Below are 16,842 nucleotides of genomic sequence, written 5' to 3' on the forward strand. Positions count from 1 at the left end.
AGTTTTATATAGCGAACATGACATGACCACCGAGGGTATCAGAGTGCTTTACAGATTATGCATCACAATGGTTATAATCAAACATACAAAATCAGCAAGGCAAAAAAATCAGAGTCTAATTGACAAACCTTATCCTAAGGGAAAAACAAACACAACAAAATCATCAGCTCCACAAGGTCCAAATCTAGAAATGTCCAAGAAGACTCGTGAACCAAGTGGTTGGGCCATAGTCAGCAGGTATGGACCAAAAACAAATAAAGGAGCCATGTTAAAGAAGAAATGTCTTCATCAGGAGTCCTTTAACTTCATTTTGAAGAAGCCAGTGGAGGGGTTCACCCTGACTTCGGGTGGAAGGGAGTTCCAAATCCTCCGCGCCATGCCTGAGAAGGTTCAGTTGTAGGTCTTTTTTTTCTTGAATTTTTGTGGTTTTAGCAAAAGGGTGCTGGCACTTCCGGAGCCTCTAGAAACGCAGGAGAGCTCCAGTTTCCGAGCGAGGTACAGCAGGGTCTTGAAGTGGATGGCCTTGTGAGCCATGCATGCAATTTTTAATTGTATCAGACCTTCATATGGAAGCCAATTCAGGACTCGCAAGCCCGGAGATATGTGGTGGTATTTTTTTGTGCCAGTTAAGAGTCTAGCAGCGGAATTGAGGGAGGCCCTAAGCGGAGTCGTCCTAACTCTAGGCAGGCCGCAAAGAGTTGCGCTAAGTAGCCCATCTATATAAGCCAGAGCTTATGGTCCGAGGGAGGTGTAGCATTTGCCTCCTGAAGGAGAAGATAGGTAATGGTGCACCTCATATTGCTTCTTCAGAGGAGGGAAGGGATGTTGACGATGTTACCTGCCAGGTGTTCCATCGTAGAAGTGAATGCTGTAATTTTGAGGTGTACTTTTATTTAAAACAAAAAAGGCTTATCCTCATGGGGGAAATAGAAAGTCAGCCCTGTATATAGTACTTTCATAAAGAGCAGCCTTTGGTGTCAGAGCTACCAATCGTCTTGTTTGATTTCTTTGGCCCCCAGAGGTTCGTACAAGTTAGCTGTAGTCATACTTTTGAGGATTTGAGAGCCGGCTAGCCTTGGATGCAGCCCATCACACACTCGGAGTGTTCATATTGGCAGCATTTCCCCTACTTTAAACACCTTTGTGGTATACTAAACATTTGGCTGGAATCTAAGGTACCTGCTAAAACATGTGTTGGCTTGTCACTAAATTCCACATCCTGTAAAGGCATATTTCCCTACCTGCTGAAGTAATTGTCTTTTAAGGGCTGATTTAAAGATGGCAGCAAATGTAGAGTTCAATTTTGTTTAATAAATAAGTCCAGAATGTAAAAGTTCGTCTTGAACCCTTTGTGATTCCATCATTTTCTGATATGCCTTTTCTAGTGATTGCCGTTTTGTTAGAGGCTCCGAGGAAGATGTTCACTTCATATCCTTCTCACCCTTCTGTTTCTTTTTTTAACGATCATATGCACTTGCTGCTTCATTCAAGTTTCTTCTGAATCTACATCGTTTTTATCTTTTGCCTTTCACTTTTTCAATTTGTCGTTGTCATTGTAGTAATTGATTCCCAGATAAATATCCACCAACAGTCCTGTAAAAAACGCAGTAGACTTAATTTTAAAAGGCTACAGCAGCAGAAAAAACAAGTGTTCCTATAGGAGAACTATCAACTGTCAATCAGTACTAGAACATGGTACCAGTCAACAAGTTGCGACTTTTTTTTTACTGTTGAATGACCAGTATTCTAAAAAATATATTCCTTATAGGAATCTGATAAAATACAGCTAAATGTCCGCACATCCATCATAAATGTGCATATTCTAATATCACATCTTTTCTCAAGAATTGTACTTACGAAATGCATACATCATCCAAGCCCCCAACCTTTGGGTATAGAGAAATGGTAAAGAGATGCTGGATACCAGCCAACCGGATGGAGGATGAATGGATTTATTGACAAAATACAGCTCACCACTGAAAGGGTACCCATCAGCACATCTTCAGGAATCATACTGCCACAAAGTACCCAGGTTACACAATAATGTTTTAAAATGACGTGGGAAAATGTTCCTAATGGAATGGAAACCAAGGAATAGTACAAACCGAGAGTAGCTCGGGGACTTTCCAAGCTTTAATACAATAAGAAGCAACTCACATGACTAAAAATTTGAAAATGGCCAAGGGGAAATGGTTGTGTAAATAGCTTTTCCTTTTGCCTGAACAGTTTCAGCTTGTCATAGATTCTGATATCCTCTTTTAGGGATGAGGAGTCGATACATATTTCAAAGAGAATAGCCATGGCATGCAAGTTTGTTACAGCCACTCTGAGCTAAAGTGCATGGAATAGCAAAATCAACAGATTCTTTGTCTTCGACCTGAGAGGATCTGTTTGCTGTCAGCCACAGAATATTTTTTACACTCATACTTCACCATCAAAGTTCCAATTTAGATGAAGGTATATGGTATTTCTATAGCCCAAACCTAGCGAAAAGGCTCAGAGGCAATCTTAAAATCCACAGGTATTAGGAGAGGAAGTTGGATGGTAGACAGTTAATGCATTGTGATGTAGTGTTCTTTAAAAAGGTGAGTCTGCAACTGTTTACTAAATTGGAGGAGCGTTCGGGCTGTTCGGATGAATCGTTCTGGTTTGCTTCTCTTCTGCAGTTCTTAGTACTGGACATTCACCTGTTAATGTAGTGAAACCATTTAGCACAGAACCATTGCTCAACTCGAAGTAGTCATATAACGTCTACATGTGAACCGCTGCCCAGAAGGGTTCCATGAGGAACATGAATATGAAGGAGAACTACAGAGAGGAGATATCCTCTGGTCCCTTCTACTTTTGAGGATGAGTAACATTAATTGTATCACTGATTCTATTGGTTTGCAAGTTTTTAAACATAATGCAAGGAAAACTTTAGGGTATTGGAACACCTTAGAACGTATAAAATCATAGATTATACAACAAAATAAACTTTACCCATCTTAATTATAAAAAACAATTAAAAGCATGATTTCAGGAATTTCTCCTAACACAATATGACCAAGACTTCTAGACACCTGAAGCTGCAAAAGGATTATTGCAAGATTTTTGTTTAAGCACATCTTGCATTTTTATTTTTTTTTAGATATTCCACTTTCGCTTTGACACCAGGAAATTACTATAGTTTTAGCCAAGTGAGTGGTGAAGGGTGGGGTCTTTAAAGTCTCAAAATATTTGATAGGTAATTTGAATAGAGTCTTAGCCTCTAAATGCAGCTAATGCAATCTTCTTAGACCTTGATTAATAGAACCCTACTTTCCGGTGCTTTTGGTCAGCCTCGTCCAACATGGAGCACCGACTTAACAGGAGTCATTGAAACTTTGAAAGAGCAGCCGGAATAGTCTTACCTGACAGGTAATACCATGTGACAGCTGTCTTGGGCAATATGATATTTAAAGTTGCAACGGTGGAAAAGCCAATAATCAGGCATTTTTACAATAGCATTAGCATATTTGTCTATGCCGAGCTGAAAATCATGAAGAAAGGCCAATGATTTTGTTTCGCTAATCAAAATAAGCTACATCCGGTAAGAAAGACCGGCACATTAAAGATTAGCTGCGGGCGGCTGTGTGTGACCACCAAGTCACTACTTTGAATCCAAAAATATTCGACAAAACCAACCGTAAGAGATAAGATTAGTCGATAAGAGTACCATTAAATTCAGTAATCATAATTACTGTATTTGTAGCACCACGAGAATGCAAAGCTGTATTAACAAGCCCTGTTAACGTCATGACCGAGGCACGTGAACCCCAGTAATAAAGCTCAGTGATTAACGGAAGAGGATCTGTTAATCTTTGAAAAGACACATGAACAGCGTGTGCAGTCCTAGCCGGGCCACATACCTAACTTCATTGACTGTTGGCACGGAAGCAGTTTAGTTTTCTAGACAATCGAACAATTAATTTATTAAACAACTTGGAAATTACATAGCAATCACCAGGGTGTGAATTTTCAGACTAATATCTGACATACAAGACCCCTAAACTTACTTTCTAGTATGATTTTTTAAGATATGTAACACTTATTTCCCAACAGAAGTACTACCTATATTTTCTGACCATCTCCAGTTTACAGTTGACACTATAAATCTGAATGAATTTGCGTGTATTTTCATATGTACGAGTTCATACAAATGTCCCTAGTGTGAGTATCAATCTTTAGAAGAAAAACAACCTTCTCGCGCATTCTTAGGCTTATTCTCAGTGTTTTCAAGCAGGAGTCTTCTGTAATTATGTAAGGGGTTTTTGATGCTACTTAGTGCAAGCCTTGCACTGTACGAAAATTCACCTAAGCCATGTATAACGTTTGCTTTAACACAGCAAATATTGTTGGTGATACCATTAAGCAAGATCTATTTCAGATCTGCGCTATTGGATATAACTAGAGTATGTTGTATATAACTAGAGTACGTTGTTTGTTGTTCCCTCTGCTGTATTAAAATTGGGGACAGGGTCCAGATTCCGGCAAGAGTAGAACAAGATGCACACTACCTTACACATGCTGCAACTGCAGAGTTACAATACGTGATCCAAAAATGTCCACTGTAATCCACAATTGTAATAGACACTTTGCAAGTCTTTTCAATTTTCCTGTCGAAGGGACTTATTCATAGAGCATCCCTTCATTGTAACTCAAATATTTTCTGAGTGCTGCTGCATTTGCAGAGCATTGAATGGTCTTTGGCTGCAAAGAGCAGATGTCAACCGGTCCATTTTGGGTGTGTTTAACTGGGTGTTTTCAAACTACAGCACTTCAGCTTTTAGAAGAGCAGACAGCCATTCCTTGGACTTCTTTATGCTCTGTTCACCAACTTTAATGTCCTTTGTACAATATGCCAGTGTGTGGTGAATTGGCATTATCCCTCTGAGTGACAGGTGTTGCAATACATTGCAAATGTCAGTCAATCAATCAATCAGGGGTTTGTAAAGCGCTACACACCCGTGAGGGTCTCAAGGCGCTGATTTCACTGATATACACAATGAAGCACACAAGTGACTGCTACCTCATAATTAGGTGGGCTTTGTGTGCCTCATCGCACACTGCCCTTATGCTTGGTGCCCATTGTAGATTGGTTAGAGTGCAAAGCATTGACCATCTTGCAGCGGTAAGCTATGCAAATGTAATGCAGCACTGTGACAGTTCCAGTTAATGTATCTGGGCCTCTATCTTTCGAGAGTCATGGCCAGTGCGTATACGTCATAAAAGCAAATGTTGTACATAAAAGACCCTGGTCATTCTTTAAAGATTTGTTATTTTCTTTCTTCTAAATGTGTGTGTCATGGTCCTTCCTCTGTTGTACTGTCAAATCTGGTAATCGAGTGCAATTTGAATTAACTGATGTCTGCACTTTTATGGGCATTCAGGGCATCACAACTATTGTTATTCAATTATTAACCCATCGGGTATACTTGGAATTTCTTTTTAAATGAAAAATCCCAACCTATATCATGAAAGATTGTTTGAGCTGACTGAGCAAGCTATTAATGACAAATAATGTTTCCGTCTTGAATTATCAGGTCTTTCGGCAAGCCAGAGCAAGTGCTCCAGCGATTGTATTCCTAGATGAGATTGATTCCATTCTAGGTTCGCGCTCTGTTGGCCACACTGGACATGGTGTGCAGGAGAGGGTTCTTTCTGTTCTGCTCAATGAATTGGATGGTGTTGGGTTGAAGGTAACAGAGAGACGAGGGAATACACAACTGCTCATGGAGGAACACCAGAAAAACGAAGGTGATGAGGAGGTATGTTCAGGGAGGCATTTCAATGTATTGATCACTGCTATGGAATGTAAATGTGGTGTTATCATTTGTGCTTTAGAAAATAATTTTGAACCAGTAGAATAGACCACGTTCACACCACACCATATCATCTTTATCAGCCGCTCGTCAAATATCACCATAACTGAAGCCACACTTCAATACTTGTTTAAACCTGGGTAGATAGAGATTTAACTCATTTCAGTGGACAAAGACACAAGAGACTTTCAGAAATATGACTAACATAACTTTCACTGTGTTTTGATTGACCTTTGCTGAGAAATAAATGGTAGCGGTTTACTTAACTTTGCATTCATTTGTAACAGTTGTTCAGTGTTTTGAGAGTTGTGATTAGTGCTTTTCTGTGTGTGCATTGAACCGAGATGCCTCTACATGGCTGATCTTTCAAAAGATGCAAGTTCTACATAAAAAAAAAATTGGCAACAGGTGGCAGTGTGTTATACCTCTGTATTCCCTATGTTTGGTCAACCTGTAGCAGCATGAGCCCTAGAAATATCTTCAATGCATGCTTCTGCAAACCTGCTGGCACCCATCCACCTGCTGACATTCGAGCTGCTTGCTTGAGTTTTTCACTTAGCCCTGCTGACAACCTTGCCACTGACCCACAACTCACTTTCTCCTGGCAGTGTTGGCATAAAAGTTGTCATCTCAGCCAGTGGATGTTACCAACGACCTCACCTGCATCATTCCACTGAAGCATAATAGTCCCCCGCACAGGCTTTTCCCTACCTGCTAGTCCAGTCTCTTCATTGCAGTCTGATGCTGATGTGCCCAGTGAACCATTTAAAGTGATTCTAAATAGATGGGGCCACAGAACGTTAGTAGAGTTGAGCCTACAGGGAGGGAGAAATACAATTAGTTTTAACTTACTGTAGAGTCACACTTATTCTAACCAATGTTTCCTCTAAATATTTTCCTCTGTATGCGCCTACAGTATGATTGTGGGCACAATTTTCTTGACTGTATGCAGGACCAATAGTAGTAATGATCCACTAAGCAAAGAATCGGGGTGGGTGAGTGAGCGATTACATTTGAGGGGTGGTGGGAGAGCTGGCTATTCGAGGTAGGAAGCTGAAGAGGCCCATTGAAAAGAAATATTTAAAAACACAGTTAGCGAATGAGAAGCAAGAATGTCCACGCTTGCTTCTAATAGCGATCCAGTTTGTACTCTTAATGTGTTCCTCTGAAAGTCCTAATTTGTTGGCAGAGGGTGGCAAAATGTTTATTTGCCAGTTGGAAACCGGCATCTGCCTACTGAGCCTCTCAAAGTGGGACAATCACCAGAGAAGCATATTCCAGAGTCTTGCCTGGTTGGCACAAAAAACAGGCGCTAAGTGGGGACGTACTGTAGTGACCCAACGGTGGAGGTAATTCTCATCTCAAAGTTTAAAGATACTTTCTGCTCCTGGCTACAGCCCAGGCAATCCCGACCCATTTGTGGAGGAAGGAGAAATAACAGCAGATTAAGGTTACCTTTGGTCTCGGCACCTCTGAGTTGTTCACCTGGGTTTATTAAGGGCACTCACTCATCATCCCTCATGCCAGTCAAACTTTATATGACCAGTAACACGGTATTTAGAGCAAGTCTACTAGGTGCAGTTCTGTATTATTACCAGAACGTCCACAGCCTCACAGATGTGTTACAATGGGATTGCAAATGGTAACAATTCTACTACTAATGGTAACAAAACCACTACAATGTGACTTTACCTCACTGCACACTTTTAGCCTCTTTCGTCCTGGTGTTTGTTATATAATTGTTTTAAAAGCAATGCAAATGGTGCAACACAATGACATGAATCTTATATACAGAGGTACAGGTGGTACTATTCAATTTAATATCGTTATTAAATAAGGCAAGAAGCATTATCAGCCTTTTGGGGCTTTCCCTCTCATGAGCTATATCTCCCCGCATTTGGCTATGGTAATACATGGCCTCTTACTCTTTACACATCTGACATCCATATATGTACTGCACATATATAAAGTCAGAAGATTTAAATAAATACACATAGGATGAAAAAAGTGAGGCTGTCCGATATCCCTCCTTTAAAGTAGAGTACACAGGGAAGTCTGTCACACAAGTGCTTCTGCCTCTTCATTACTGAAACCCTTGCAATGTACGAGCATTACTGGGTAACAGCTGCAACAGTGTATTAAGGAAGACATGCTTAACCAAATAGTAAAGAAGCATTGGCAACGCCAATACATCTGGAATGGGCTGCCAGCCTGTTGGCTTTGTTAATGTTACTTGTGTCACTGCTCTATTGCAGGGCTCTTGCCAATATAAAAGAATTGCTAAAAATCTAAAATATTCTGCTCTCAAAAAGAACACATTGCCTTAGAAGCCTTGAGCAATGAAGGGGACTATAATTTATGTGGATGTTCTCTTAGTAAAGAGCAGAATGCCAACACTCGCACAGAAATTAACCAATGGCTGGACTGGGCTGACCATTGTCAATGCTCTAGCTCTAGTAGGGAGAAGAAATGAAGTGATTGACAAACCAACAGATGAAGAGGGCTGGCGAAACCCCCTACAAGTATGTATGTTACATACATTATTTAAATGGAGTCAAAACGTCAGGCCTAGCATCAGACCTGAAAAGGTTTTTCTCCCGATTGTACTCTAAACAGTTATACATTTCTGAGTAAAATCGGACGTTTTGTAGAATAAGTGGGAGAGAAGCACTGCTAAACACTAGCATATTTTCAGTTTGAGCCATATGGCGCACTATTTTCAAACATGGGGCTTGTGGGAAATGAAAGTGAACATATTTACAAAAGCTCAAACAGCAACACACTCTTTAGAGGCACCAGCAGCAAACTCATGAGAAGACTTCAGAACGGAACAGACAGACTGATCTAGCACAAAAGCACACCCAGCACCTGAAAGACCTCCACTGGCTCCCCATCCCAAAAGAAACCTTTTCAAACTTCTGTCCCACGCCTACATAGCCCTCCACGTCCAAGGATCTGCATGTATGAACCACTGCTTCAACTTCTACCAACCTTCCATGAACCTTGCCCCCGCACAGACTCCACCATTGCCGCATCGGAGGACGTTCCTTCTTCCACCTCACGGCCAAGTCCTGGAACGCCCTCCCCCTATACCTCCTAACATCACCCTCGCTGACAGACTTCAGGAAGAAGCTCAAGACCTAGCCTTTGACTGAAAACCACAGCCTAGCGCCTGGATACCCTCACAGGTGATAAGTTACGCTCTACAAATACAGCATGATTGATAAAATCCTATTTAGCTGATACAGTCTATCTCCATTGAATAATCTCCAACTGACCCAGGTCCCCCAAATATATTCAGAAAACACCCTTGTAGTTTTGCCTCCTCCCAAGTTAGACCATCCATGAGCTCAGCCCTCAACTGGAAAGTTCTCCAACAAGCTAAAAATGTCTTATGTTCAGCTGATACTTGAGAAACAAGGGCTTAATGACACTGATCCATTAAACTATAGGCCAATAACCAATGGCCCATTGCTCTGAGAAATTCATTGGAAGGGTAACCTTCTTTGTAATCAGAATGGTTTCTGCCATGAAAGAGTCGCTGAATCAATGTTACTCTCAATCTGGAATGACCAGAAGAATATGGTAGATTCCAGTAACATAGCCTCCTCTTTTACTGCCCATTGTCTTTCTACACAGTGGACCATCTGCTTCTTTGGTTCCACGGAGCCACGCGAAGGTATTGACGGGCGAGTGTGCAGCCTTACTTATTCTTCTATTACAGGCGCCCTCCCCTTCCGTGACAGCTCATGAAGCCTGAAAGTTTCTCATAATAGTATACCAAATAGGTTATCGAAGATACCAAATGGGTCTGTTTTTTCGGCATGCTTAATTAATTTTTTTGCATGATCTTTGGCTGAACAAATTTAAGCATACATTACATATAAATGTTGGAGATGTTGGAGGATATCCTGGGATCCGAAAGATCGAGAGGCTCATAAATCTGCTCTACGGGACTATAAATTGAGAGTTGTGGTGGAAAAGAAGGAGTATTTCTCCAGTCTTACAAGTTCCCTAACTTCATCTGGAGAACTTTTTAAGATTGCTGACTCACTCTGCTCTCTTCAACTCCCTGATCCGATAGTCAGCTCTCAGGTTCTCTGTAATAACATCTCTGACTTCTTCTATAGTAAAATCTCGGATATTCATATTGCCCTAGAAATCCAATGCCACTCTCTGGATAAGGACATTCCTTCTGTTATAGCTAGCTTGGAAACTTTGGGTGAAGGACCTTCCAAATCACTCACGCAATTTCCCTCTTTGTCCTTGGAAGGATTGAATCTCCTACTTGATAGGACTAAATCTTCCTCCCCTATGGACCCGCTACCGCTAAAAATATTGAAGGAATGTAGAAATAGCATTCTTCCTCTCATGCTGGAAGTTATGAATAGGGCTATATTTCAGGGTTCTTTTCCATCTGTCTGGAAGAGGGCTATTGTGAAGCCTCTCCTTAAGAAGCCTTCTTTGGATCCTGGCCTCCTTAAAAATTTTAGGCCTATCTCCCTACTTCCTGCCCCTGCAAAAATATTGGAGGCCCATCTCAATTCCCACCTTTCTACCTTTCTTGAGACCAGTGAGTATCTTGATAACACACAGCACGGATTCAGAAAGTACCATAGTACTGAATCCGCACTCACCGTTGTTGTAGACAACATTCGACGCAAAGTAGATTGTGGCCAAACCACAATATTGGTCCTTTTAGATCTTACAGCCGCATTTGATACCCTTTCTCCCGCCATTTTAACATCTCGGCTCAGGGAGGCAGGGGTTACTGGATCGGCCTTGTATCTTCTCAACTCTTTTCTTCTGGGTAGAGAACAGAGAGTGAAGCTCGGAAACTTTCTCTCCCCTGCCAAGTCATTGCAATGTGGGGTGCCACAGGGGTCGGCTTTGAGTCCGACCCTGTTTAACATCTATGTGGCCCCCCTTGCTAGACTAGTAAAATCGCAGGGGATGGAGGTGGTGTCTTACTCCGACGACACCCAGATCATGGTGTCACTGGCCCATTCCTCTGTCCATACATCCGCCATTAGCTTTAGGTCTTGTATGCAGCTGGTAGCAGACTGGATGATCATCAACTCCCTAAAGTTAAAAGGTGATAAAACAGAGGTCCTGGTCTTCGGGGAAAGACCGAGACGTTTGGTCGGATGAGTGGTGGCCCTCATCCCTCGGTATTTGCCCCACCCCCTCCCAATCAGCCAGGAATCTCGGCGTGGTTTTTGACACCTCACTCTCTATGATGCCCCAAGTAAATAGGACAATAGCCACTTGCTGGGGTGTTATCAGGATTCTAAATAGGATCCGTGATTATCTCTCACCTCATGCCCGGAAGCAGATTGCAGTCACCCTTGTGGGCTCCAGGCTTGATTATTGTAACTCCTTATATGTGGAGTCCAACAAAGGCCTTATCCATCGACTGCAAATTGTGCAGAATGCTGCAGCACGTTTTGTTTTGGCCCTTCCTTTGACATCCTCAGCCACGACTGCTAGGAGAGATCTTCATTGGCTCCCTGTTCAGTATAGAATCTCCTTTAAGATTCTTTGCCTTACATACAGAGCCCTAGTGGCTGGCCCTGATGATGCACTCGGGTCTTTGCTTACTCGTTACATCCCCACTAGATCTCTTCGATCTGCTAGTTTATCTCAATTGGTAGTGCCTCGCACAAGACTAGCTAGATGGGGAGAAAGAGCTTTTTCTGTTGCTGCTCCTAAGCTCTGGAATTCTCTTCCAATTGAGGTTAAAATCCTTCCCTCAATTGATTTGTTTAAAAAGGCCCTTAAGACGTGGTATTTTACCAAGGCTTACCATTAAGAGATTACTGATTTGATCTGCGAGCTGCATTATTTGATTTAGGCGCCTTGACGCCCATTGGGCTAAGTCTGCGCATGACAAAACTCACTTCATTCATTCACTTCATTCATAAATAATATGAGAGTGAAGTAGGGATCACGTAAGGTCCTGATGAAAAAGCCAGGGGGATGGCTTTTGAAACATGTTGACCTAGTAGGAGGCAACTCATAATAGTATACCCCTACGTTTTCCCCTTTTTAATGTTTCCAGCTAGGGAAGTGAATAAAGTCAATTTTTTCCACTAGCCAGGCGACTTTTAACATTGCACCACTATATCCCCCGACCCTACCACTCCCACCTCTGCACTTCACATAGCCTATTTTCACTTAAATTAAGTGCTCCCACATCTCTGTAGGTTGTAGCACGTCCCACCCCGTAGAGGTACGGGAAGACCCCCAAGATAAAGCATGATACTAAGGGATTCTTAGTGTGTGAGGGGTAGTTTAAAAACATATATAAAGTAAAAGAGAGAGACCCCTTGTAATACTCAAGGGAATAGGGTACTCATAAAAGTATCAACTAGCAGTCCCTTGTGTAATATCGTTATTTGACAATTATCCTCCAACACTTTTATACAGAAATCATTGGTATTTATTATTTAAAAAACATGTTATACATCACATTTAAAAACACAGTCTAAAATGGTCCCTACTTAACAGTTACTATGAACAGTAAATTTTTCTTAGCAGCACAAGAAGGAACCAATTTCAAATATATATGGAAAACTCAAATACACAAATTAGATTTTTACACAGAAATCAAACGATAACATCATCCCGTTATGAACCTGCATAACCGAGAAAACACCACATAAAAAGACAGTACACTTTGTCATATATTGCACATCCTCCTGAACAAAGCTCAAATTGTACCACTTATGAGATACTCATGCATTCATCTCTATAGGTCGGTACCCGTTCCTTGAAATGTGCCTTTTTTGCGTCGACGCGTTTCGATGGGCTCATTTGTTTGCCACTATCTTTTTCAAGACCATTGATGAGGGTTTTCTCAACTCAATGTTCAATATTTCGATCCTTTTTACGCTCTCAATTCTTTCTTATCTTTGGTAGATCTACTAGGTGCTCACTCTTCCTTTCTGATTGTGAGAAACCGTCCAACTTTTCTATTCATGTGGCTGGAATCTTCGAATTGATCTCAGTATTGCATACGTTTTTCTTCGTTTCTAGTCTTGTTTATATTTTACTCCAGACGCAGGGGAAACAGATTCACGTATATGGTGTTTCTCCCTGTTTTCTGGACCGCCTTCTCCTGTGGCGTGCAGGTGATATTATCGTGCAGAATCGTTTCCTCGGTATTTTCTTACCAGTTTAAAAACACACAGTGTTTCCCATGACAATCTCATGGTAGTAAACACGATGTTCCCACCACCTGCATTATAACTTTCAACACAAAGAAGGATACACTGATGTAGAATCTTTTTGTTTAATTAATGTCTGTATAGGAGGTTGATTCTACTCTCACACCTCTTCATTCCCCCTCTTTGGTTTTTTTGGTCATCCGCTACTACACCATATTTTGATTGACACTAGAATTTAAGGCACCGTTACTAATTGGAACAAGACATATCTTGTAGAGAGAATCCAAACTGTCACGGACTTTCATTCTGAGTACCAGCATTTGCTAACCAAATAGGTGTTCCCAAGTCTCAATTTTGCTTATTAAAGTTTACCTGTTGCAGCAGCAAGAAATTGTTGACAATTTCAGTCTTACTTGCTGTAGCTGTGCTGTCTGCTCACAGTTCACCCTATAGTTGAGAAACCTGAGGCCGTGACACATCTGGAGTTAGCCAATGCTCGAGTGCAGCAGACACTTGGTTGCTACAGAAAACCTAAAGCTAAACTTTTTTTTTTTTTAAACATTCTTCCTGAGGTGCATTGCAAAAGTCTGATCTCCTCCACAGTCTACAGTGTGGAAATCAGACTGCCATCAAACACTCTACAGAATTAAAACACCTAGGTGTGATCGACTCCCTACCCCTCGAAACTCTGGCCAGCGAAGTAACCAGAAATGCATTCTTTACCATGAAAATACTATGCCGGAGCCTGGCCTCTTAGAGCTCTAGTCCTTTCTTGCAGGGATTATGCATATGTGCTTTATGAGGGACTCCCAAGATGCTTAATCTGCAAATTGCAGTGGATCTAGAATAATAAAGCAAGACAAGTACTAAACATGAGCAGGTGCAACTACATCATGTCCCTTTCAATGGTTCACACCGGCTCCCAATGGCTAAAAGAATCTTTTCCAAACCTGCCCATTGCCTTCTGGGGCATCCACAGAACACAACCCAACTTCTATCAATTAAAACTCGGACTCTACTGCTGAAGGAGGACTCAGTTTCGGACTAGAACACCTATTGATTGGTCACTTTATAAAAAGACTCAGTTGGATGGGCAGTCTTCCTCTGTATAGAATTGTAATCTCTGGTGCACGCTGACAGCTAGGATTATCAAAAAACCACCTTGAATTTAGAAGGGCTATAGATGCTTTGCGGTTTTCTGAAACATAATACCAAATGAAGAAGACTCCGAAAAATCACTGGTCAGTAAATGCAAGCAGGCATCCTATATTCCTCTCATAATATTGTGCGGGGACACAGAAGCTTTAATGGAGTAATACTCAACGCATCCTTCTTGGTTCACAGTTACAAACCTTAGATACCTCTCCCAGCTCTTTCCACTTAGACGCGACTGCAACCAACATCCTTTCAACCGTGCACTCCAAGGATTCCCAGAAACTGGAAGCAAATTGGTGCTTCACAACTTCAAGGGCAAGAAGTGCTGTTTAAATGATACAAATGCAGTAACTACCTAATCGAACACGCTTTATGCCTTGCAAGGGATAAATATGTCCAATACAAATACCTAAACAACAGAAGAAGTCTGTTCCAGTAAAGTAAGTATGTAACCAAAAGCAATTGATTAATAACTATAGCTGCATCATACTACAACCAAAGCAGCTTCAAGTTTGCTTTTGTGGTATGCACTCGGTCCTAGTAGTTAAGGTCCCTGATAAATAGAAGAGGAGATACTAGTGCTTGAGTTCTCAATTTCGAACAGGATTCCCAATGCCCCCCTCCCCTCCCAGATTACGGAGTATAGTGAGTTACTGGGCCTGGAATCGGGGAAATGGTGCAGGGCCTGCACCATGTAAAACCTGTATTTGTGTGTAATGTTATCCCTCAGGATACCTCACTGACTGAAATGTAATGGATCCCTTGGTGTATAAACATAATTTTGTTATTTATAGTGCTTGCTAGTTTAGTTTTGTGGAATACTAGCACCACAAAATCAGATGGTCCTAGTCCCCAGTGCCGTGGTACCCAGTGGCGGCTCCTCCACTATGGTGGAGGAGCGTCGCCCCACTGCTTTCAGCAGTGGAAATAAAGGAAAAATAAAATGATAATAACTACTTGTTATTAGCATTTAATTTGTTCCTGCTGTGGTGTCTTTGCGGGGTGGGGTTGCTCTGCTCTCCGGAGGGGGGGGGGGCAGAGGAGTGGTGACACACTGTAAGTGCGCAATGACTGATTGGCCGGCCAAAGAGTCATGTGTACTTTGTATGTTATCCACCCAGGCTGCCTTACAGCCTGTATAGAGAACATGCCTAGGCTCCCATTCCCTGGCTGAGCGCCGAACCACAATGCTCAGACTACTCTCAATGCTGTGACAACGGAGGAGAGACGCAGCGAAGATGTACATTTTTGAAAATTATTTTTTACAATCCACCCTTCCACCAATATCCCCCACCCCCTGCCCTCCACCCTGAATTTGTGCCAGGCGCCACTGGTGGTACCTCCTTTTATCCACTTTGAGAGTGCAAAAAGCTGGGTTTGTACTACTGCACTCTAATAACCTGTAGATTATACACAGGTCTGAGCAGAAAAAGTTCAGCTCCAGTTAGCTATGTCCAGCTTTTTTTTGGGGGGGTAGGGGGGGTTGGGTTGTGATGACCCCTCTAATAAATGTTGATGGCTTGGTAGTTGGGACGGGGTGGGCCCTGAGTAAGGTCTGTTAGGTCTATTTATTTTCTTGTTTTCCTGAGGAGTCTAACCTGTTCAGTTTTTGGATCAGATGTATATATGTATATATATGTAGATATATATTACCTACTGGCGGTCGCCAGTAGGTAGATATAGTTAGGACCTATTTTCCATAGGAAATCCGCAACTTTCTATTTGGAATAACGTTGGCGCCGATTGACGAATCTTCGCAAAATTTTCCAAACTTTTGGCCAGCTCCGGTCCGCTCCTATCCTCAAAATTTCACGGTGATTCGACAAGCGGGGGCCGAGAAAAAAGGGGGGTCCCAAAACGCATTTTCCCATAGGACCTTTAGCCGCAGCTACAGCCCGAACTGCTGAACGGAATTACACCAAATTTGGCAAGGAGGTAGTCCTCAGTTCACTGACCATGTCATGAATGATGTAATATGTGACATCATCAGCAGTGGATTGCGGGCGCGCGAGATGTAGTTAGTACAACTAACTATATCGGAGGAATTTCAATGGTTTTGTTCGAGTGAAATGTCCAGCTAACTATAACTCCCCTAAAACCTATTGTTTTTTCAGTGAATTTCTAAGGTTTTTTAAATGCTAATTCCTAACTATATCAGGCCTGAAGCCTATGGTTTTTTCAGTGAATATATATATGTTCGAGGCATATGAGCTGCAGATTACACACTTGTGCATAGATCGCCATCTGGTGTTGGGCCCGGATGTTTGCAGTTTGTTTTTCCTCTTGGAAAGTCTTTGGAAGTCACGAGGTCGGTGACTCCTCCTTTGGATCGTATTGCGCATGGGCTTCGGCTCCATCCTCAGATTGTTTTTTTCCGCCATCGGGTTCGGATGTGATCTTCGCGCTCCGGTTCCGAACAGCTTCCAGTTCGATGGCCGACGCGCAATCCTCACCCCAAACCGCGGTATTGTTTCGATCGCGATCTCCCCCACTCGACGCGCCTTCTCATCGGCACGGACCTTCACTTCCAGTCGTCGACGGCGGCCTTCGGGCCTCTCCAAGCTTCAGTCCTGGCTAATGGAAAGTACTCCATTTAAAAAGTGCCCTCGATGTGGGTCCAAATTCCCCCATACCGATCTCCACGAGGTATGCAATCTCTGCCTCTCCCCTGAACA

General features: G+C 42.2%; 1 protein-coding gene across 5 annotated transcripts in view; it reads left to right on the forward strand.

The window, feature by feature from the left end:
* AFG2B (AAA ATPase AFG2B) overlaps positions 1–16,842 on the forward strand; it is a 271,306-nt gene that overhangs the window by 147,818 nt on the left and 106,646 nt on the right. For all 5 annotated transcript variants that reach the window (XM_085644230.1, XM_085644234.1, XM_085644231.1 and 2 more), the window contains one exon: positions 5,565–5,789. In XM_085644230.1, coding sequence (XP_085500356.1) covers positions 5,565–5,789 — 225 coding nt within the window. The remainder of the gene's footprint in view (positions 1–5,564; positions 5,790–16,842) is intronic.

The sequence above is a fragment of the Triturus cristatus genome, chromosome 3_1 (genome assembly GCF_964204655.1).
Source record: "Triturus cristatus chromosome 3_1, aTriCri1.1, whole genome shotgun sequence".
Classification (NCBI taxonomy): domain Eukaryota; kingdom Metazoa; phylum Chordata; class Amphibia; order Caudata; family Salamandridae; genus Triturus; species Triturus cristatus.